Genomic DNA, 23,989 nt, shown 5'->3' on the forward strand with positions numbered 1-23,989 from the left:
TAGATTTTGAGAAAGAGTCTTGTAATGCTTAACTTTATTGGGTTGCTTTGAACTTCAATGAATATCAGTTAATTTTCTTTCAAAAAAAAAAAAAAGCTTCAACACCTACTGCATATGGAATCAAGCCAAAGTCTGAGCGAGAACTCTTTAAATTTCCTGAAATATCACACCAGATAACACCCAAGCCGATTTTAAAATCTTTAAAAGAACCATCGGAAAACATAAAATGATTCACAACATCTAAGGGGACTTTATAATCTATGACAAGAGCACCAGATCAAACAGGAGGGGCAATATAGGTGTTAATCATTTTTCTTAGTTTCCAAAATGACCTTGTTCAAATCAATAGTAGTCTGTCTAAAAAGCACATCACATCTTAACTTCCAAATACACCACATGACAATAGCACCAATACTAGGCCAAGAGACTTTAAAAGGAGAAATACCAAGAGCTGAATCATGCCAAAACAGAAAAAAGTCATCAATCCAGTCCAAATTTGTAAGGATCAAGTGCTGTAAAGAAACTCCAAACCAAATATGAGAAGCGATAGAGCATTTCACAAAAAAGTGCAATAAAGTTTCTTCATGGCAATGACAGAGAGGACAAATCACATCCACATACGGGTTATAAAGCTGAAGCATAGAGTTGACAGGAAGCATTTGAGCGAAAATTTTCCACAACAAGAACTTAATCTTTGGCAGACAATCAATACCCCAAACTTTCCTCCAAAAAGCCGAATCTTCAGAGGAACTAAAATCATTCATATAAATTCTATATGATGACTTAATCGTAAACTTACCATTTATGGTGTGACCCCACATTAAGGAGTTACACTGATTAAGATTTAACCTAATAGATCTAATTCTGATAACATCATCAGGAGAAAATAAGGTAGATAACAGACTGACATTCCAACACTTATTATGATTATCTATAAGGTCATTAACAAAGATATAATTACTGCGAGAAGAATGAGCAGAAATAGGAGGATTACTAAACCCTGGAATACAGTTAGAACTCCATATACGAGTAGAAACCCCATTGTTTATTTTTACCACTGAATTAGCTCTGATAAAGTGTAACCCTTTTACAATACCTTTCCAGATCCAGGATGAAGTATCAGCAGCTTTGTCAATTTCTAATAAGTTCTGGTTAGGAAAATATTTATCCTTTAAAAAAGTAGTAAGTAATATGTTCGGATTATTAATAATTCTCCAACCAAGTTTACAGAGTCAAGACTCTATTAGTGGCATAAGTATTCCCAATACCTAAACCTCCACTCGATTTAGCTTTACCAATATCACCCCAAGAACGAAAGTAAGCAACATGTTTAGGATTTTTTTGACCACCAGAAGGTTCTTTAAATAGCATCAATTTTAGACGTAACTGTTTTCGGCAGAGGAAAGCAAGCCATATGATAAATAGCTAAACTAGACAACACATGTTTAGTAACCACAGTTTTACCAGCAACATTTAAATTGGACTTCTTAGAAGAACTCAATCTAGCATAAAAGTTGTCAATGAGAAAATTGAAGGATTTAGTTTTATCTTTACCTATAAATAATGGGGTACCTACATATTTTTCAGAGTTACTAAGAAATTTCATTTTAAGGGTTCTAGATAAAAAAATTATATGCCTATGATGCATCTTACCACTAGTGATGAAACCCGACTTTTCAAAATTTATCGCCTGACCTGAAGCTTTAGCAAAGACATTAATAATCTTGATAAGGTTCCTAGCATAAGTAACATAAGCTTTAGCAAATAACATACAATCATCTGCGAAAAATAAATGTGAAATCGACGGACTATTCTTTTTGAACTTAAAACCCTGAATCAGTTTTTCATCTTCAGCTTTTATAAGCAGTTGAGACAGAACTTCCATACAAATAATAAATATGTAAGGAGAAAGGCAATCACCCTTCCTAATGCCCCTAGTAGGAATGAAGGTGTCTCCAGGTGAGCCATTAACCAGAACAGAATAAGAAACTCTACTGATACATTGCAAGATCATTTGACACCAGTCTTTAGATAAATCAAGCTTAATAGAAAGGTGACCATTTTTTGAATTTTTCTTTTTCTTTCTAAAGGAATGAAGAATTTCATGGGTGATAACAATATTATCATGAAACTGTCTATTGGCAACAAAAGCAGATTGAAAAGGAGTAAATCAAAGAGTCTAAAAGAGGTTTCAATCGATTAGTTAGAATTTTAGAAATAATTTTGTAGACTGAATTAGCTAAACTAATAGGTCTGAAGTCATGTGGAGAGGAGGCATTTTTAATTTTAGGAATTAAAGTAATAAAAGTGAAATTAGATTGCTTAAGAAGAAATTTATTTTTGAAAAAACTTTGAACATGAGACACAACTTCAGACTGAACGATGTCCCAATTATCCTTGAAGAATCCCGCCGGGAAACCATCCGGTCCCGGAGAACTCCAAGGAGCCAGATTGTTAATTGTATCATTGATTTCATCAATCGAAGGGATGACAGTTAAGGAGGAATTTACTTCATCAGAAATAATAGGACTGACAAACCTTAGAGCTTCTTCAATATCCTTATTCCCAGGGTTGGAAGTAGTATAAATTTTCTTAAAATGTTTAGAAAGCAAATCAGCAACCTGCTCTCTATTCTCAATCCAGTTACCTTGATCATCTTTAATGATGTGAATTGTATTGTACATGTTTCTCAGTTTCACAGTATTATGAAAAAAGTGAGTGTTCCCGTCAGACTGTGTAAAGTAGTCGATTCTAGATTTTTGTATGTAGAAACTATGTTCAACTTCATACCAATAGTCCAACTGTTGAGAGTAATTTAGGATATAACCACCAATTTGAGGAGAATAAGTTAAAGCCTGAAGTTTTTCTAACTCCGAATTTAATCTACCTATAGTAGTTTTAATATGACCAACGGAATTTATATTCCATTTAATTTAATCAGTCTTCACATTTTTGAGTTTGTTAACCACAACGAAACCAGGAGAACCTTTTACAGTTTTAGACCAAGAAGTATGTAGCACACCTTTGAAGTCAGGATTAAGTTGCCAACATTTAAAGAATTTATAAGGAATATTAATATTCTTTTTCCAATGAAAACACTTAACCAATATAGGGCTATGATCAGAGTAGACTCTCACTAAATTGGTGACTCTAGTATGAGGAAGAGTTGTGACCCACTTATCATTCATAAATCCCCTATCTAGCTTTTCAAAAATCAAATCAGTAGGATTTTTGAATCTTCTATTACACCAAGTGAAAGGATTGCCAAGCGAAAACACTTCATTCATATTCATCTTTAAAAGATTTTCTCTAACAAAATTAGGAGGAAAAGATTTATCTGGATTACCAACTTGTTTTTCAGAACTATGCAAGATGAAGTTAAAATCTCCGACTAATAACCAAGGATTGTTGTTGTTCTCGTTCATATTGGTTAGAAAGTTCCATTGATTTTTCATCCCAACTAGGTTTAAAGAATCATAAATAAAAGAAACCACACAGTTTTTGATTGTCGGTGTAATGTCACATAAGATATGGATCATCTTTAAAGACATACCAAGAACTTCAATATTCGACTTTTCAAAATGACCAAATACAAGACCCCTAGATTTACCCACAGCAGGAATGATAGACCAAGCATCAAAAGGCAAGTGATGAGTGTATTTACTAACTGTTTCAGCATCTACCATGGTTTCTAACAGACAAATATTATCCAGTTTGTATTTCCTAGTTAAGTTCAACAAGTGGCGCCATTTCTTGTCATAACAACACCCATTCATGTTCCAGCACAGGAATTTCATGATGATTACTATAGAAAATTCACAAGGTAAAGATTTTAGCAGATATAATAAAACTGAGAAAATACAAGAGTACTTACGGGGTCATGGGCTGAAGAAGGAGAAGCATCCATAGGGTCCATTGCATCTATCATCATGAGATTAAATTCATTCTCAAATTCTTCTTGAGACAACACAGATTCAGGAGGTAAAAAAGAAATCGGGGATGGCTCAAGAAACACAGCCTTGTCGACACAGTCTCCCAGCACAGAAAAGAATGCCAAGTGAAGCAATGTATCTGATGAAGTTCCACTAAATTATAATAAAATTGCACTAAAAATTAATAAAGTTACTGATTAACAAATCCTTCATCATCTTCACAAAGAACATAATAAAAGTGTAACAAGAGATCTCAATTTAGAAACCAAAGAAGAATAATAATACCCAACTATTAGAATTCTTCAACTAGGATATAAAAAGCAGAGATAAATATAGGTTCTAATCAGTAAACCATCTTGAAGATAAAGGACCTCCAATATTTTCTTTATCAAAATCCAATTCAACACTTAATCAGAAGAACCCAAGCTAACGCATAGACATAAGAATGAAGAAATATAATAATATGTTAAAAATAATTCCAATCCCTACAACAGTAGGAGCTCCTGATGCTAAGATAGTATTCCCAACTTCAGAAGAGCACAACCAATAAATTTGAAGAATTAAAACCGTACACCAATGAACCCATAAAATCAGCTGCAATCTCAATTCCAATCCACAATCTCATGATGATAATAGCTACTCAGACCCTATGTTGCTTCCTTCAGATGCCCATGAACGAATCTGAAAAACCAAAGAGGGAAGAAATTAGACAGATAAAATATATAAAGAGAAGCAAAACAATTCAAGAAACAACTCAGAGGGTGAATGAAATCATGACAAATACAGAATAATCGATTACAGAGTAAACAATTTGAGAAACCCTAGTGTAGATTAGCCTATACAAAATTAGGTTTTAGCAAAATTAGGTTAAAAAGATTCAGACAAATAATAGCATGAAAAAACAAAAATCAAATTAAAATAGAGCCAGAAATAGATTTAGACTAAGAAGAACATAATCAAAGAGCTAGAAATCAATATGAGAAGAGAAGATTGGATCGAAGAAGACGAAGAAAATTTTTGCATGACTAAGTCAGCATCGCCCGACTTATCGCCCCTTAAGCTCTTTGTACGAAAAGTTGTCATGATATTGAATTACGACCACGACGACTTTTCATCAAGTCAAAAAATTATTATGAAAAATCGATAAACTTTAAATTCGTATAAATTTTAACCACGACGACTTTTCATCATCAAAGTTATAGACTTTAACCGTGACGACTTTCTATGGTTTAACTGCGACGACTTTTCATTATTAAACAATTGTCATGGTTAAAATTTAGTATGACGCCGATTATAATCGAAAATTATGCAAGTTCTTTTTTATTTCAAAATTGGTAAGAATCATCGTGGTTGATAAATTTATACCATGATGACTTAACATAGTCGGTATGGATTATAAATAAGAACCGCGACGACTTTTTCATGATCAACATCTATTTTAAAATTTAACAAGGCCTTATGATTAAAATATAAAACTACAATGACTGTTTCAAAATTGACAAGAGTCGTCATGGTTGAAATTTAAGACCATAACGACTCTATTTTCTTCGTATAGAGTCATTATGGTCGAAAAATTTATACAATGATGATTTGGTAGAGTCATTACTGTTTATAAATTTGAATCATGACGACTTTATGGTCATCATCAGATTTAAAATTTAAAAGAGTCGTCGTTATTAACATTTAGGATGGCGACTCAATTTTCTTTAACTAAAATTTAAGTGAGTTATCATGGTCGTGATGGATCGACCATGATGACTGCAAAAATAATTTATGAAAAAAATAAAAAATTAATAATAAACTATATTATTTATAAAAAAAGATCATTAAAAGATAAAAAAAAGAAATTTAAAAAAATTAATTCATTAAACATTTTTTTATTATTGGATACAGTGTATTATTACAAGAAACTAGTTAGAAGCCTAACAAGCTAAGCACTAACAGCGTACCACTACATCAGTTGAGCAGGCTGTCGTGCTACCTTACCAGCGAGCCTCATGAGGAACCCGCCAAGGGAGCCGAAACGGATGAGGGGGGTGATTATGTCGCAAGAGGGGCAAGCTAACTCTACCTTCCATGTTAAATTCTGTAATATTGCGCTATCAGGGACTCAAATCTGGGACCTCCTAGAACACATGAAATCTTTGAGGAACAGGGATGACCAGCTGAGCTAGCTACCTGTTTTATTAATTAAATAAATAAAATTAATATATAAAAAAGATGACACGTGTTATAATCCTAGGAGTTAGGTAATCTAGTCTTTGGACTACATTCAGTCACCCCTCATCCACTTTCCATGGATGGGTGAGAATTAGTAGCCTCCAATTAATCCAAGCAGGCCCAATTAAACGAGTTTTTCTTATTGTTTGATTTTTTTTAGTGTTTCGATTTTATCAGAAGAAGAGTAAAAAGTAATTCGAGAATAACAAAAATCGTAACCAAAGTTCCTAGCTAAAACTTGTTCAGTATATTTTTTACTGGGACCTAAGTACCCCAACTAAATATATCCACCAATTACATAAAATTCACACTCTTTCCTCTCACCAACATCAATTCCTCGAATTCTAAATTCCAGTGGTTATACTCACAAAGCATTTTTTTTTTAAACAAGAAAATCGCAAATTCATTAAAACTTAGGAAGTTATCAAGTAACGACACCTAACATCAAATACAGTTAATTGTTCTTAATGACAACATTTCAATTACATATCAAAGTACTCAAAGAGAAGCCTTAAAAAACATTAGTACATCTATCCCAATTAAACAAAGTGTACTTGACTGAGATTATTAACTGATTCAAGTGTCTTCTCCTATTACCAAATAGTCTTGCATTTTTCTCATTCCAGATTGTCCACCAAATCCCAAATGGTAAAAGATCCCAAATTCTTTTATTCATCTTCTTACTTTTTCTCCTGGACAACTCCCACAAACTTGATTTAACTGAGTCGGAGAAAACCCATGCTAACCCAAAATTATCAAGAAAATAATTCCATAATTTTTGAGTCTCACTGCAATGTAAGAACAAATGATTATTTGTTTCAACTTTATATCCACAAAGTAAACAAACGTTAGAATTGCTCTTCCCCGCCCTCATCAAAAAATCTAAAGTTGGAGCACCATTAAAATAAAGTGTCCAACCAAGAAAAGAGATCTTCACAGACACTTTTGAATTTCATAGTTGTTTATATGAGAAAAACAGAAAGCCATCAACATCCAAAGAGGAGTAAACATTAGCTACAGAGAAATCTGTAGCCAGTTCCCATTTCCTTGTATCCTCTAATTCTGATGAAGAAATTCCAGTAGAAATATCACCCAGCTGTTGAAGAAGAAAGACAGTTTCCCAATTCAATCTCATTAGGATTTATTTTAGAACCAAAATGCCATGCACCATCTGGAGAAACCATTGCCCTAACAGAGGCATTTTTCTTTCTAGAAAGTTTGTAGATAGCAGAAAAAGAATGTTGCAGAGTATTGATACCCAACCATCTATCTTTACCAAAACTCAATTTGTTCCCATTATTGACAGTGAAAAGAGTATTTTGTCTGACATGTTCTCTGGAATTTAAAATACCATCCCAAAGACTACATCCCACTGACTTCGCATAAGTATTTGGAAGAAAAGAATCGACATTACCTCCAAATTTCTCCCAAATGTTTTTCTCCACAGTGCCTTAGATTACTTACCTTATCTCCATATCCATTTGCAATGCATCGCTTTGTTTACCAATTTCAGCTTTTTAATGCCCATGCCACCTCTTTTATTTGATAGAGTAGTTGTTGCCCAAGACACCCAATTTCTCTTCTTAGTTGTATTAGAATAACCTCACAAAAAGTTGTGTATAATTCTTTTAATTTCTTTCATAATTGATACAGGCATTTGAAATATAGTTAAGTAATAGATAGGCAAGCTTGCAATAACACTATTTACCATTATCAATCTTTGACCCTTTGATAAGTAACTTGTCTTCAAAGTGCTAAGCTTTTGTTGTATTCTCTGAATAATGATGTCCCAAACAACTCTACATTTTGTTTTGCTTCCCAATGGGATTTGCAAATAGTTAAATGAAAATGCAGTGAGTGCACAACCAAAATCAGCAACACATAATTCACCATTGTGATTGTCACCAATTCCAATAATAGCACTCTTTATGAAATTCACTCTTAAACTAGAGATTAGTTCAAAAGCAAGGTAAATGTTCTTAAGGTTACTTACTTGTTCTTCAAAGTCATCTAAGAAGACCATTAAATCATCTGCAAATTGCAGATGATTAATAATAGTGCCACTAGGAGAGACTTTGAATCCGGTAAGTAAGTTGTCAGCAGCAGCTCTTTTAATCATCAGAGAAAGGATCTCAGCAATCATGATAAACAAAAATGGGGAGATAGAGTCCCCCTGCCTGATCCCTTTTTGACTTATTAACATGTCAGTGGCCTCACCATTTATTAGAATACAGAATCTTGCAAATGAAATATACCATTTTATCCAGCTTCTCCAGATGTTACCAAAACCAAACCTCTGAAGCACCAAGTCAATGCAATTCCAATTTATGTTGTCAAAAGCCTTCTCAAAATCAACTTTTTACAAACAATGTCGGATTTCTTTTCTCTTTTTCTTGAACCGATCAACTCTCATGTACAAATGCACCTTGAAATTTAGAAATAATTGAAAGAAGAACCAACTTTAACCTTTCAACTAGGAATTTAGAAATAATTTTATAAACCCTCCAGTCAAACTTATTGGTCTAAAGTTGTTGACAGAAACAACACCATTGCATTTTGGGATCAACTTTAAGTTGGTACAATTTAGTCTCCGGTCCATATAAGAAGAAGATTCAAATTTTTTGATGACTAACATTAAATCATGTTTTATAATCTCCCAAGAAACCTTGAAGAATTCCATTGTAAAACCATCAGGCCCCGGAGACTTATTAGTGCCAAAATACATGATCACTTGCTTGACTTCATCCTCAGAAAAAGGTTTTTCCAAGGCAATTGCATCAGACACAGAAATAAAAGGCATTTTTAAATCTTCAAAACCCGGTCTGATTGGCATTTGCTCGGTGAAAAGATATAATAAAAGTCTATAGCAGTCTTTAAAATTTTCTCCTTATCATAAGTGATAGAACCATCAATATCTAAACAATTTATACTATTGGGTTTGTATTTGTAAGAAGCAATCTGATGTAAATACCTGGAATTTCTTTCACCATCTTTATCCATTTATCTTTAGCTCTTTGACCCCCTTACCAAATCCATAGTAAAAGCATGCTTGACTTTAGCTTCCTCTCTATCAACAATATCACCAGTCGTGAGAATACAAAATTCTTCCATGTTATCAATAACATCAATGGACTCTTCCAGATTATCAATCTGAGTTTGTAGGTCACCCTGAGATTTTTTCCAATTCTTTATAAAGAATTTTAGACCTTGAAGCTTCTTCGCAAAAACAAAACTAGGCTTCCCCTGAAATGTTAAGTTTTCCCACAAAATCTTCAAATTGTCAATAAAGGAAGGATTTTGCAGTAAGTAATTGTCAATCCTAAATGGAGCTTTGAATTTTAGACCAGAATTCCAAACTAAGCATAACAGGTGCGTGATCAGAAATTGGACGCTTTAATCTCGTACGTAATAGTGCAGGGAAATGAGTTTGCCAGTCATTAGTGACTAAAAATCCGCCTAATTTGATTAGCAGCGGTGGCTGTTAAGAATTGGTCTAGGTGAACTTACCTCCAGCCATGGGAAAATCAATAAGAGAATTTTGACTAATAAATCTCCTAAATAGTTTCCTACTTTCCAAACAACCACCAGGTAAATTCCCCTCCTCTTGAGCTTTAATCGCATTGAAATCACCACCAATTATCCAAGGCTCATCGTAGATATTTTGGATATCATGCAATTCTTGCCAGAATTGAGAGTAATATCCAGAATCAAACACCCCATAAATAAAAGTAAAATAACCAAACAAACCCATCAATAGTATTCCTGAATTTTATTGTAACTGAGAAAGCACCAAGAATATGGTCTTCCATTGTTACAACACCCTCTTTCCCCATTACAATTATGCCACCTGAAGCTCCAATAGAAGGAAGATATATGTAGTTGCAATTAGAATTACCCCATAAATATCTGACCAGAGCATCGTCTACAATCTCTTTTTTTGATTAATATTATTCCTCGGGATGGCACTACGAATAACAGTCACTTTAGGGTCTTGCCCTAATCTCCTGATGTTCCAACTCATTATTCTGTGATCCATTAAGAATCCAAAATATCCCCAGAAGAAGTAATTGGATTAAAAACATTATCGTCAAGATTTTCTTCCTTAAAAGAGCACTTAACTGCATAGATGTATTCCCCTTCTTCTTCTTCTTCTTCAGAACCACTAATTTTTATATTCTCCTCAGAATAAAAAACCCCTAAACCGTAATCATCTTCCTGAATAGGAATCTCTAAGTTAGAATCATTCGTTTCAATGAGATTTCTGCACAAAACTCTTATATGTGGGTGATTATCGGAGATACCCATTTTCTTGGTGAAATCGATTTTAGAGTTTATCACTTTTTCAGATTCAAGTGCAGCAGGAAATAATATTTTTTTTTCTTTATATGATTTTAAAAATTACGCAAAATTCGAGGGAACAATCAACGGAAGAGAAGAAAAGTGAACAGAGCCAGATTTAGGACAGGCAGAAGAATATAACGGCTTTAAATCCGGGCTAGAAATCAGATTTCTAGAATCATGGGAAGGAGTACAACTCAAAAGTTTAGGGTCGAATATAGGGCCGAATATGGTGTTCTCAAGAGAATCCGACAGAAATTTGAGGTCCCGAGTCATGGACATGAGTTAGATTCAAAAATCTAGAGCCGAGATTCGGATTCGTAAACAGACTCAAAGAGCACGCTCCCCCATCTGGCCCATATAACGACCCCCTTTTTCCTTCTTACAGTGACCCAGGGTATGTTTATTTGTTCATCATTAGAATTAAGATTAGGCATCTTGTCAGGCTCAGAGTTTTATAAAGAAACTGAGTCCATCTTAGAGTCGGTGCCCCTTAATTGTTGACGAGATACCTTTCTCCAGACTTTCTTTAGATTTTTAGCGCCGAGTTATTCGTCGAAGAAGAAAAATATGAATTTGAAATTGAAGATACTTGTATCTTATTTTCTGGCGAGAATTTCGTAACTGAGTTTGATGATGCTTGATTTTCTGCTACCAGAATATTTGATTGCGAGGAATTAGGAACATGATTGATCACTACATCAGGAATCACCAATTTTGATTTGATTCTTGGGACGTTAGTGAATTGTTGATAAAATGAACCACTGCAATCATGGATCCATTCGATACTCAACCAACTACCTTTGTAATGCACAACAACTGGGATTTTACGGAGATCAGCATGAACCATAATCTTGCAGCTGTTAAGTTTCGAAAAATGATCCGAAGTGTTGTGAATTGCTACCACTTTACCCCATAGTTAAACAATAGATTCGAAGCTACGCGCATTCCAAAGATAAAAGGATAATCCACGAATACCAATCCAATGGGTATCCGATTCAGTGACTGATAAAGATATTTCATCAGATTTCCACTGCCTTATAGATAACCTAGATTTAACTCTTTCCTTTGTGAATTTATCGTAAATAGAGTATGATTTTGCCATAAAAAAAAGCCAATCCTGAGTTGACACTCCGGAGTTCTATATTGCTCGTCCAATTTTATTTATTTTTATAAGTAGAAATTGACGTTTAATCCCATTTTTCCTGGGCTTTGAACATTTTAGTCCTTTCCGTTCCAGCCCAGTACTATCTAGTCCAAAATTCACCCGTGTTAGACAAGTTAGTCCAAATTTAAACGACTTAATCCAAACTCTCACCGATTCAAAAATTCCTGAATTTTCTCACTACCAAAATTACCCTTGAGAGATAATCGTTTTGAACTCATTTGATTATAGATCTCTGATTTAGGAGAGATTCAGAGTGACAATGATAGAAAGAGACCGATCGAAACTCTTCTTTTCTTCCTTCCATTCTCTTTCATTCTCCATTGTTTTCTTTGATGCAGGAACTGCAACTCATGCATGATTTTGAGATAGGATTTCCGGAGAAAAGGTGAAACAGAATTAGAGTTAGGGTTTCCTGATTTGAAATCTAGATGGAGTGGGTAATGATTTGATTTATTAGAGTTGTGATGAAGAATTAGATCGCGGTGTTGTTGCTGGTAGATGAATTAGGAATGAAGAAGACATAGAGATGGAAGAACAAGGATTTACAACGTTTCGGAAATTGATTGAAGATTTGATTTAGTGATGGTAAAGAAGGAATTAAAGGATGGGTTTGATGATTTGAGAACTGAATTGAATTAAATTAGAGAAAGAAGAGAGAAAGAAAAAGTCATAAAGATCCAATGGTTCTGGTAGTGATGGTAAGTCACGATAGAGTAATTGATTCAACATTTCACTATGTACAAATATATACGCACACATCTATATAAACATTACTAGCCGTCTTAATTAGCTTATACATGCTCAAGGTCCAGAAAATGACATATTAATCATATATTAGCGGAACACGTCAAATAAAACTTGGTATCTCGTACAAGTGAATGCTTGCTTATCATTTTAAAAATTAGATAGTAGATAATGTACATTTGTATTGAGTTCTGTTTTGCGATGTTTTCTCCATTTTCCTTTAGTTTCCGCACTCATCTTTAATGGACTTTGTAATTGTTGTCGATTTTTTTGTGCATTGGATCCTGCTGTCCTAGAAAGTGGTTGTCAACATCTACTCAGAAGTCTAGATGTCAGAAGTTCTTGATCTGGTGTATCAATATTCAAAAAAATATTTATATAGTTGCGATTGACACACCGCCTTGTTTTTGACATATATGATGCACTAAATATACTATGTCCAGAGGTGGAGTCATAGTATGCTGGTGCTCAAATAGAGTGGGAAGTTGCTTCCTTGGATTTCGTGAAAAAAAAATGCTGGATGACTTCGAAAAACCAGAAATCATTACAGGTATGAGTATATTTGTCAAATATAGAATATACATTCGTCAAATATACCTGCAAACTAAAAAACTTATTATGTATAAAAATGTTGAAGTGGTGAATAAGGCCTTTAAAATAAGGAGAGAGAGTATATGGTAAAGTGAAATGCCCTTATTGTTTCAAGTGGATGAAAACCCTGATTCCTCAACTAATGTGAACTTGCCTTTGAACCATGGGGGACAGAATTGTAAAAAATCATCAACAGTCTTAATTGGTACAATAACCAGAAGGGAGTTTGGGGATTGTTAATTTTGAAAACTACCAAATTGTGAATGTGAATCTGAATGTTCTCTACTCTGTTCTCAGGTATTTCTACCAAATTGTATTGCAAACAAGAAAAATGTTGCGTGCTTTGCCTTCATTGATTGATGTGTCAATAGCAGAGGGAAAACATTTCGCTGTTTGTGGTGATGTGGATGGTCAGGTAGGTTCCTTACTTTTGGGTTCCCTCAGACTTTCTAAAGTTAATGGCTTTGTGCTGATTATTGCTTAATTTACTAGAAGTTTTGGTTTTAGATGGTCAAATTGTGGTAACCTAAAACGTGAAATCATTATATCTTTCAGCATTTGTTTGTCAATCTTATTGATAATGTTGAATCACTAATTAAGTTTGTATTTTTTTTTTGGATGTATCATGTTTTCTCAGTAATTATAATCTACTATAAATCCTTGCTTTACTAGTTTGTACACATTTGGTCTTGAATTATTAATGTGTGCATATGATTATTTAGGTGTACATAGTTGTACACATGTTATTCGTTTTGAAGTCTAACAAAATTAGGGAAAGCACATATGTGTACATACTTGTACACACATGTTATGTTATTACGTATATATAGTTGTCAACATGTTGATCATTTAGGTGTACATAGTTATACACATGCAAAACTAAAAATTAGGAAAAGCATTAATGTGTACAGGTGTTGGATTTTTATAGGTGTATACATATATTATCCCATTGTGGAGTCTCCTCGGTTCGTTCTCAGACATATTGATGGGAGCATATTAGATTGCAAGTTCCAAGACCTTGTTTTTTGTTGGTTCATATGTACAAGAAACTTTTGCGCCTATGTTCCTCCTTCCATGAACGGTTCCTAGGTTGAAGTCCTTATCCGGTAAATGCATGAACTCCTATTCTCATTTGATATTTTTTGAAATAATTTACAATATATGACATGTGACATAAATTACATTTATACATATGTACATATTGGTACACCTATAATATAAGTGTACATTATCGTACACATGTTACAGAAATTACATGTCTACATAATAAGCCCACTGTAGGACTTTTAATCAAATTTTAGTGAATAATCATTTTTCATTTCTTGGATGTATATGAGTCATTGACGGTTGGTTATGACAGAAATTACATGTGTACATATTAATACACCTAGAATATAAATGTACATCGTTGTACACATGTGACAGAAATCATATGTGTACATATTAGTACACCTTTAATACAAGTGTACATTGTTGTGCAGATGTGATAAAATTTTTGCATGTATATAATAGCCCACATTAGGACTCTTAATCAAATTTTGATGAAACTAGATATGGACTTTTGGTCTTTGTGATTTTCTATAAATGAGTGATTCTCTAAAATGAGTAGTGGATGAATTCGCATCTTACAGATGAATGCAGTTATTGGAATGTCAAAGCGGTCTTACATGGAGGTGGTAATGAATGATGTTGGTCCAATCTCTGCATTAGTGTTTCAATTTCAGGTATGTAAGAGTGTCTATATATTCAATTTATTTTGTTTGATTAGGATCGACTTACTTTGGAAATAAGATACGTGAGAGTAGTTGATATTGACCTTTCTGGCAATCCTCCTATTGGGGTGGTACTTTCTCATCCCGAAGATCTGCAACAGTTACTAAATTGAAAAATTGAAATTGTTTTAGCTTTTCTTGGTTTATATTATTTTTCTTGGATTTTGTTAGATTTTTGTGGATGTGTACAAACTTTTACTCAAGTGTGTCATGCCATAGATGAAAGTAGATCTAGCCTGTTTTGTGTGAGCACAAATATTAAACTTGTTAGATTTATTAGATGTGTATATTATTTGCACACCGATGCGTCATGTCATGGATATATGACCTGTTTTGTAGTTTTCAATGTTGGATTTGCGCCATTTCTATAGGTGTGTACATACTTGTACACTGATGTATTATGTCATACTTGTATACATATATGTGTGCTCATGTTGTTTAATGTGTATACATAGTTATAAACATGTTGGTTCTTAATGTGTACATAATTGTACACCTGTTGATTCTTAATGTTCACATGATTCAAACAATGTCTTGATTCTTCGTAAGCTTCCTGTAGGAGCATGATACACAATAACTTGAGATTAAGTACAACTTTTCCATTTCATCTCTATGTATGCTTGAGCTTGCCTGATAACAAAAAGTTGTAGAACCTTTGACAGTTCTTGCTAGTTGTTAGTTGTTCTCATAGTTTATATGTCCTCAGTTCTTGTTAGTTGTCGTTCTTGACTGGAAAAGTATTCACTCTTTATCCAACATGTGTAGATAGTTTTACACATGTTTATTGTTAATGTGTACATAGTTGTTTTGAAGCTGACCATAGTTTTTGAATTATGAATCCCTTGACCTGAATTTTATGATTATGGTTGAAAATTGGACTTCAATCTTACACATTAGGGGTGACTTATGAGACAAAATAACCTGAATCTTGCTTTGTATATGTTTCTTTTTGATGGAACTTTCAAAGAACATATTGACGACATGTATGTAACTGCATGTTTTCTTTACTCTGTTCTTTTGTTATCTGTATAAAGTGGTGCCTACTTTTTTGTTTAATATTCGTATTAATCTAAAACGCCCAGGTGCTGATAAAGTTTACAAGGTTTTCAACAATCTACTTCCTACAGCTTTGAAAATTGAAATTTGACAAGCAACTTGCGGTGGAGAACGTATAATTAATGAATAAGTTGGTTACCAATCACATCTCATCGCCCCTGAACAAGGATATCGCTGTCTCATCTTTGTTAATTATCATTAGAGGTCATACAGAGTACTACCAATTGATGCAGTATGCATTACTTTAACTTACTACTTATATTTCCTGTCAAATATAGTTGTTTACTCTACTGTAAATTAACATTTTTGAAAAATGAAAATTATGTAATCATATGGGTATTCTTTTTGTAGATCTCGGAAAGAGCTTTCCGAATATATAAAGTTTGTGAATTTTGGATGAGTCGTTGTAAAAGATAAATTGGTTTTTAGTTATTTTTACATTTTGGACTAAAATGTAAATATTTGGATTAAAATGTAAATATTTGGATTAAAATGTAAATATTTGGAATAAATTATATCCGAAAGGTTATTTGTGTATTTTCCATATTTTAAATAACTTTTGGACTAATTTGTACCTAGTTGACTCGGTCCGGACTAAAATGTACTTTTTAACGCGCTTTTGGACTAAACCATATTTTTCCCTTTTTATAATCCAACAGAGATACGGTTCCAACCAGAGTGGTGTCCGTGAGATTCAACAGCAACACCAAAAGAATAAAATCCTTTGAAGTTCTCCTCATCTTTGTTACACTCAAGAGGTGGAAAGGTGTTGATGGTGGTTTTTAGTTCAGGGATAAAACCGTAAAACTCTATACTTGTATGCCTGCTTTATGGAAAGAAGTAGAGCTGTCAAGAAATTGATGAGCATCTATACCTCTCTGCTTACATATGAACTATGTCATTCAATATTTACGAAATTTATTAAATGAATTTCATTTAAGCTCCCGTCTGCATTATTCACTAATGCAGAGCTTGCTGAGTATCTATCTTATGCTATGTTGCCCAACTGAACTCTTAATATTGACATGATATGACAATTAATGTTCACTCTCGGCTGAGTAGTATGAATTCCCGAAGTTTCAGGATTAAGATGTGCATGAAGGTACTCAATCAAAGATGCGCAAGCTGCGCTGCTCTCCAAGATAAAAAATAGTGATTTTATACCAACGTGTAAAATTCACCAAAATTGATTAATTTTGTGCCAGCTCACAAAGTTCAATTTTTCTAACCTAATTTTATCAATTTACAAAATTAGGTTTTTGCCCTAAACGGCTGCATAATATTTCGATCCCTATTGGTCGAGACTAAACCTAGGCAAACTAGGAAATTGGTCCATCATGGAACTAGTAGGAGCATCATCCTACCAAAAGTTTAAAAATAAGAAATAAAGGGAAACTGCGATAAATAGAGGCAGCGGCAAGAGAGGCGCGGCCGCGCCACTTGGACTTTTCCCTAACTGGCGCCACTTATTACCGACCAACCATGCCCATATTGTTGTCTGCCGGCCCCCTTTCCCATCGGCCAATCAAATTGCTCTAAAGTCGCAGCCTACACTCTGGCCATGCCCATATTGCGGTCTGCCGGTCCCCTTTCCCATCGGCCAATCAAATTGCTCTAAAGTCGCAGCCTACACTCTGGCCATGCCCCATTTTGCTGTCTGCCGACCCCTTTTCCTTTTCAACCAATCAAATCGCTTTAAAGCAGCAGCTTAAAAGGCGAGCTAGGTCATGACTAAAAACTGACAGAATTCTTCCTGAGTTTTTACTGTCGGGTTGTTTTTACCCCCTAAACGAGCTCAAAACCTAAATATTCCCGCGTAGGAAGATATGAAATTCTTTTCTGATAATAATGGAGGGGCGGATCATCAAAATCAAAATCCGAGTTCGTATGAGAATTCTACAACAGTTTTAGTACGGGTCTCACACCTGAGTTTTCTGATTAGGAAATTTCACGAATTAACATAAACTGCCGCAAATCATCTCAGCAATCCAACTTGGCTAGATGATTTAACCGGTTTAGATCTAATTTTAGGCCGACCAATGAGATGTCATAATGGCTGCCAGCCATTCCTCTCCTATGAGGACCGATCACCTCTTCCTCAATCTACTCAAATAGCTCCTAGAAGTTGCTCAAAGTAGGTTAGTCGCGCTCCTAACAGCGGCACTTCATATGCATCGATTAATTTCGAGCTGCTTACTTAAAAGCAATGCTCTACAAGCACCGATTACAAACAATATTTTATAAATATTGGTTTCACAAATAATTCAATTATTTTACCTAAAAGCATCGCATGCTATTTTTGGTGGAAAGTCTCATGACTTGACTTATCACATATGATTGCCTGCCGCCTAGCTTGCGCGTGATTGGTCGAAATAATTAGGTCTTGCAAGCAAGACTCACTCAGCAACTACCATGTAGGACTTGTTCCATTCCTCATGTAACTTGCTACATATATTCTACAAAATACTCGAGACATCAAACATGTCACAAACTGGGGGATGTTCATCGGGGTATTGGTCTGGCGGTTTACAGCGTGCGGCGTGCAACACGCCCATTACGAGAAAGTGTCAGGAAAGGTGGACAGTTAGTGGAAGTAGAGAAGTAGTGGATGTAAAACCAACCGGTCTTCCCCTCATAGTAGGAACGTGGCTTTCACCATTCTACACGATCCTCACTTCTCCATCACTCAACTACTTCCACTTCCTATGAGATCAGGGTGTGTTCGACTATGACTTGTATAAATAGATTTTCAATCTATTTCAACAGACATGAGTTCACTAACGCAAGTATCCAGAAAACACTAAGAACTTGCAGCTTACATCCTGCAAGTTGGTTCTACATTCTGATACAAGTCATAAAATAACCACACTTTCATAGTTTGCTTCCCTCCCTAAGATCAACCCTTCTCCTTCATTTTGTGATCGAAGCAAGACTGGAACGGCCATTTCTTGGTTTAGGCCAGAATTTTACAGATTGATCTCTCGAATCTAAAGTACTCATGTGCAATATATTTTTTTAGGGTTTAGATTCATTTCTCGGCGGAACACCCAATTTACCATTTTCAGTAGAATCAGTTTTGACCCTACTACAAAAGGCAAAATGATTTACTGTGAAACCAATATTTTTCTATGTGTCTTGAGCCAAAGATGACCAGAAAGAAGCCCAAATTGATCCATTCACACCACTAGGGATGCAAATAAATCTAAAACGGGAATCAGAATCTAATCTTGAGATCTTAAGAAAGTCCCCATTTGAGTTGCAGCACATTTAAAATAACTACATGATGAAATCTCTGAGTCCATTTATGTGACTTCCTACCCAAGAAAGAAATAAGTACGAAGGTGATTTCCTTAACCCATGATATTCCATCATTAGGAAGATGAATCCAACTTTTTCGATTCTTAAATCTTTCAGCAATCCGAAGATCTTTAGATTTACCTCTGCTTACCCAACTGTTTGTGGGTGAAAACGGTTTCTGCTGTTTTTGGTAATTTCGTGTGTGTGGATGAGAAACGAGTCTAAACCCAAACAATATACTGCACGGGAGTACTTTTGATTCGAGAGATCAATCTGTACAATCCTGGCCTAAACCAAGAAATGGTCGTTCCAGGCTTGCTTCGGTCACAAAGTGAAGGAGAAGGGCTGGTCTTAGGGAGGGAAGCGAAGAAAGTGTTGAGACCAGAATAGTTGATTCTGGAAGTGTGGGTGTTTTGTGCCTTGTATCAGAAAGTTGAACTGGCTATCTGAATGAAAGCTATCAGATGATTTCTGGATGTGTTATTGTTCTCCTAACCAAAACTTGTTGTTTGGTGGAAATAAGTGAGACCTATTTATACAAGTCACAACAAAAACGTACCCTGGTCTCGTAGGAAGTGGAAACGATTGAGTGGTGGAAGAAGGGAGTAGCGGGTAACGCCTGGAATTTATGTTTCAATAATGAAGGATACGTTTACACCATTACTTCTTGCCATTACTAACCCCCCCCCCCCCCCCCCCCCCCCCCCCGCTTTATGACACTTTCCTGTAACGGGCATATTACACGCCGCACGCTGTAAACCGCCAGACCAATATCCTGATGAGTATCCCCCAGTTTGTGACATGTCTTGATGTCTCGAGTGTTTTCGTGGAAGTAGGAGATACCTATTGGTCCTAGAAATAATATATTAGAGACAGTCTAGTCCAATTGACCTAGTCAATTGTCTGTTTGGTCCATTTTGTAAATATAAATTATACTTTGGTCCTACGGTTTTGTCCACCCACACGGAATATTCTTTTTCTGTTACCAAAACACCCCTGCACGTGCAAAATTTATTGTTTGGTCCTAAAATTTTATTGTTTGGTCCTTTTACCGACATATATAAACATTAACCAACAAGAATCAGTTTCAGTTGCAGATTATTTTTCTCTCTCCTACTCCGATCTGTGGATTTCTTCTTTTGCTGCAGAAATTTTTCTTCTAGGGTGTTTATGGGTGAAAATCGTTTCTGCCGATTTTGGTAATTCCGGTAAGTGAGTGAGAAACATATCTAAATCCTAAACAAATGTACTGCACGGGAGTACTTTAGATCCGAGAGATCAATCTGTACAATTCCGTCCTAAACCAAGAAATGGCCGTTCCGGATTTGCTTCAGTCACAAAGAGGAGGAGAAGGGCTGGTTTAGGGAGGGAAGCGAAGAGAGTGTTGAGACCAGAACAGTTTTGGAAGAGTATTACTTGACTTGTATCAGAAGGTGAAATCTTTTGGGAAATCTAGCAAAGTTTCCTTTCTGAGTATTGTATTTCTCCTGACCAAAAACTTGTGTCTTGGTGGAAATAAGTAAGACATATTTATACAAGTCTAAGTGAAACGTACTCTGGCCTCGTAAGAAAAAGAATCAGATGAGTTAAATGGGAAGAGGTGGTAACGCCTGGTATTGATGGAATTTGATGGAATTGATGTTCCATAGTGAAAGAGCGTTTCACCATTACTTCCTACATTTACTAACCGTTTTATTCTTAATACACTGTCTTGAAACGGGCATCTGTGTATGCCGCACGCTGAAAACCGCCAAACCAAAACCCTAAAGAGCATCCCCCAGTTTGTGACATGTATTGATGTCTCGAGTGTTTTCGTGGAAAACGGGTATCATGTCGCTGGTTTTTGATAAGTTGAGCTTGAGAGACGTGCCGTCTCAGTGGCGACCTTCGACGGTCGAGATTTTGCATCTTAAGAGGAATCGTGGCCTTTGATGTAGGAGCGGCATGCCAAAGTGCAAGGTTTGCACGGCATGTGCCAATGGCTTGTGTGGAATTCCTTGGTTGTAGGTTGCACATCGGGTGCAAGTGGTAATGCCAAAATGCAAGTGTTGCATGGCATGTGCCGATGGCGCGCGTAACAGCTTTTGGCCCTAGGTTTGCACGGCTTGGCATGCTAGGTTGCAAGGGTCGCTTGGCATGTGCCAATGGCGCGTATGGCGGCGCTTGGCCCTAGGTTTGCACGTCTTGGCATGCCAGGTTGCAAGAGTTGCTTGGCATGTGCCAATGACGCGTGTGGCGGATTTGGCCTTGGTTTGCACACCTTGGCATGCTAGGTTGCAAGCGTTGATTGGCATGTGAAAATGGCGCGTGTGGCGGCTTGGCCCCTAGGTTTGCACGGCCTGGCATGCTAGGTTGCAAGCGTCGCTTGGCATGTGCCAACGACGTGTGTGGCGGCTTGGCCCATAGGTTTGCACGGCTTGGCATGCTAGGTTGCAAGAGTTGCTTGGCATGTGCCAATGGCGCGTGTGGAGGATTTGGCCTTGGTTTGCACGCCTTGGAATGCTAGGTTGCAAGTGTTGCTTGGCATGTGCCAACGGCGCGTGTGGCGGCTTGGCCCCTAGGTTTGCACGGCTTGGCATGCTAGGTTGCAAGCGTTGTTTGGCATGTGCTTACGGCGCGTGTGTCGGATTGGCCCCTAGGTTTGCACGGCTTGGCATGCTAGGTTGCAAGCGTTGCTTGGCATGTGCCAATGGCGCGTGTGGCGGCTTGGCCTCTAGGTTTGCACGGCTTGGCATGGTATGCCTTTGGCGTGCAAAGAGTGCGTGGTATGTGCGTTTGGCACATGTGGCATGGTGGGATTCCTTGGCGCGCGAAGATTGCGCGGTATGTGCGTTTGGCACATGTGGCATGGTTGGCATGCCTTGGTGTGGAGACGTGGCTGGCATGTCTGGCATGCTGCTGGCACGGTGGTGCGGCTGGCATGTGTGGCATGCTGCTGGCACGGTGGTGCGGCTGGCATGTATGGCATGCTGCTGGCGCGGTGGTGCGGATGGCATGTCTGGCATGCTGCTGGCACGGTGGTGCGGCTGGCATGTCTGGCATGCTGCTGGCACAGTGGTGCGGGAATTAGGGTTTGGTGTATCGAAACCCTAATTTAGCGTTAAAAAGGGTACCCCGGTAATTTTTGTGTAAGCGCGTAAAATGCTCTAATAAATGTGTTAGTGTCACCGGTGACGTCATGCTATACGTGAGGTTTTACGGTTTTACTCCTAGTCCTTAAACCACCATCAACATAGGGTTTACGAAATCTTCCTCGATTTCGTTTTTGATACGAAGATCGATTCGATTTACATCATATTAACTTGGTTATGGAGATTGATTTGTTACAGAGTTAATACCAAGATCGATTCGTTTTTGATACCAAGATCGATTCCATTTGATTACGGAGTTTGATTTGGAATTACAGATCTTTTGAAGATTCAAGGCTTTTTGAAGATTGATTCGAGGCTTTTTGGAGATTTGATTCGAGGTTTTTGAAGATTGATTCTAGGATTTTTGAAGATTGATTCGGTTGGATTTGATTTTTTGGAATTACAGATTCGGAGATCGGTGTTTTTTTGGAGCTTTGATTTGAATTCTTTCTTGTTGCTGGTGAGTTTTCACGCTAATGCTTTCCTTTATTTGAAGTAATTCTATAGATCAGCTAAGTTTTTCTTTGAATTTGAAGATGAAGTTGTTCTGTTAAGGCTTCATTCCAAAAATGAACTCTTCTTTTGTCATGGAAGAAGTAGTGTTGCTGCTTTGTTTATATGTGTTAGGATGTTAATGAATGAAGTCATTCTGTTTTTAAGGATTCATTCTTGTATTAATAGCGTTACGGCTTCATTCTAAGAATGAACTCTTCATTTTTGTTAAGGAATAAGCTATTAATAGCGTTACGGCTTCATTCCGAGAATAAACTCGTCTTTTGTCATGGAAGAAGTATTGTTACTGCTTTGTTTATCTGTTTAAGATGTTAATGAATGGAGTCATTCTGTTTTTTAAGGCTTCATTCTTGGAATAAACTCTTTATGTATGTGTCAAAATGTTATTGAATGAAGCTATTTTGTTAAGGAAGAAGCTATTAGTGCTATTCTATTACGGATTCATTCCGAGAATGAACTCTTCTTTTTTTGTCATGAAATAAGTACCGTTGATGCTTTTTTTATCTGTAAGAATGTTATTGAATGAAGCTATTTTGTTTCAGCTTCATTTCAATGATGAACTATTTTGTGTGTGTGTGTTCATTTTTCAGGTTCATTATGGTGCTTTCCAAGTGTTATGCAATTATGTATTGCAAAGGGGATGGTATTCCATTGGAATTTTCTTTACATACTATGATGCGTGACGTAAAAATATCTGTTTGTGATTATTGGAGAAACTTGACTCCTCGGAGCATAAGATTTAGGCATGGACAAGGGTCTGATAAAGCTGTCATCAACTGTGATTATTCTCTTCATTGTCTAATTGCCGTTACTTGTTCAAAGGAATTGCCAAGTTTTGATTTGTTCGTTGAGGAGGTTTCTAACGGTGGTGCGTCTAGCTCTTCATCTGGTATTTCCACGCAGTCGTTCAGTGACGATGAATCATGTAGTGGGTTCACTGAGACTTCAAAGATTAAATACCTGACGGAAGGTCATGAGCAATTAAAACCTCTTTTATCTGACGGTTGGGAGGGTATTTTTAAAGGTGTTGGTCAAGTTTTTCATGGTGGTGTTGATGAGGTTCGTTTAGCTGTCAGCAAATATTGCAGCAAGTCTGGTTATTCAGTTGCAAAGGTTAAGAATGACAGACTTGGGTTCATAGGCAAGTGTGGTAGGGATGCAAAATGTCCTTGGTATTTGCACTGTATTCCAATTGATACTGCTAAAAGTGTCTTTGCTATCAAGAAA

At 36.2% G+C, this 23,989-nt stretch overlaps 1 protein-coding gene across 1 annotated transcript; it reads right to left on the reverse strand.

The window, feature by feature from the left end:
* Positions 1-302: 302 nt before the first annotated feature.
* On the reverse strand, positions 303-7,633 carry LOC113315799. Its single transcript, XM_026564049.1, has 10 exons — positions 7,617-7,633; positions 7,245-7,487; positions 3,875-4,085; positions 3,554-3,752; positions 2,987-3,460; positions 2,539-2,887; positions 1,654-2,135; positions 1,465-1,572; positions 1,240-1,358; positions 303-1,148 (listed from the first exon to the last, which is right to left on the reverse strand). Exons 1-10 carry the CDS (start codon positions 7,631-7,633, stop codon positions 303-305), a joined length of 3,048 nt encoding a protein of 1,015 aa, XP_026419834.1.
* Positions 7,634-23,989: the final 16,356 nt, after the last annotated feature.

The sequence above is a fragment of the Papaver somniferum genome, chromosome 10 (assembly GCF_003573695.1).
Source record: "Papaver somniferum cultivar HN1 chromosome 10, ASM357369v1, whole genome shotgun sequence".
NCBI classification, from domain to species: domain Eukaryota; kingdom Viridiplantae; phylum Streptophyta; class Magnoliopsida; order Ranunculales; family Papaveraceae; genus Papaver; species Papaver somniferum.

What these genes read in the sequence shown, in the direction of transcription:
- LOC113315799 (XM_026564049.1), bottom strand. An exon ending in GATATTGAAGAAGCTCTAAG is followed by an intron (nt 2,136 to 2,538) that starts GTTTGTCAGTCC and finishes TGTTGCCAATAG; the next exon opens with ACAGTTTCATGATAATATTG. An exon ending in GTCGGGTTTCATCACTAGTG is followed by an intron (nt 1,573 to 1,653) that starts GTAAGATGCATC and finishes AAAAATATGTAG; the next exon opens with GTACCCCATTATTTATAGGT.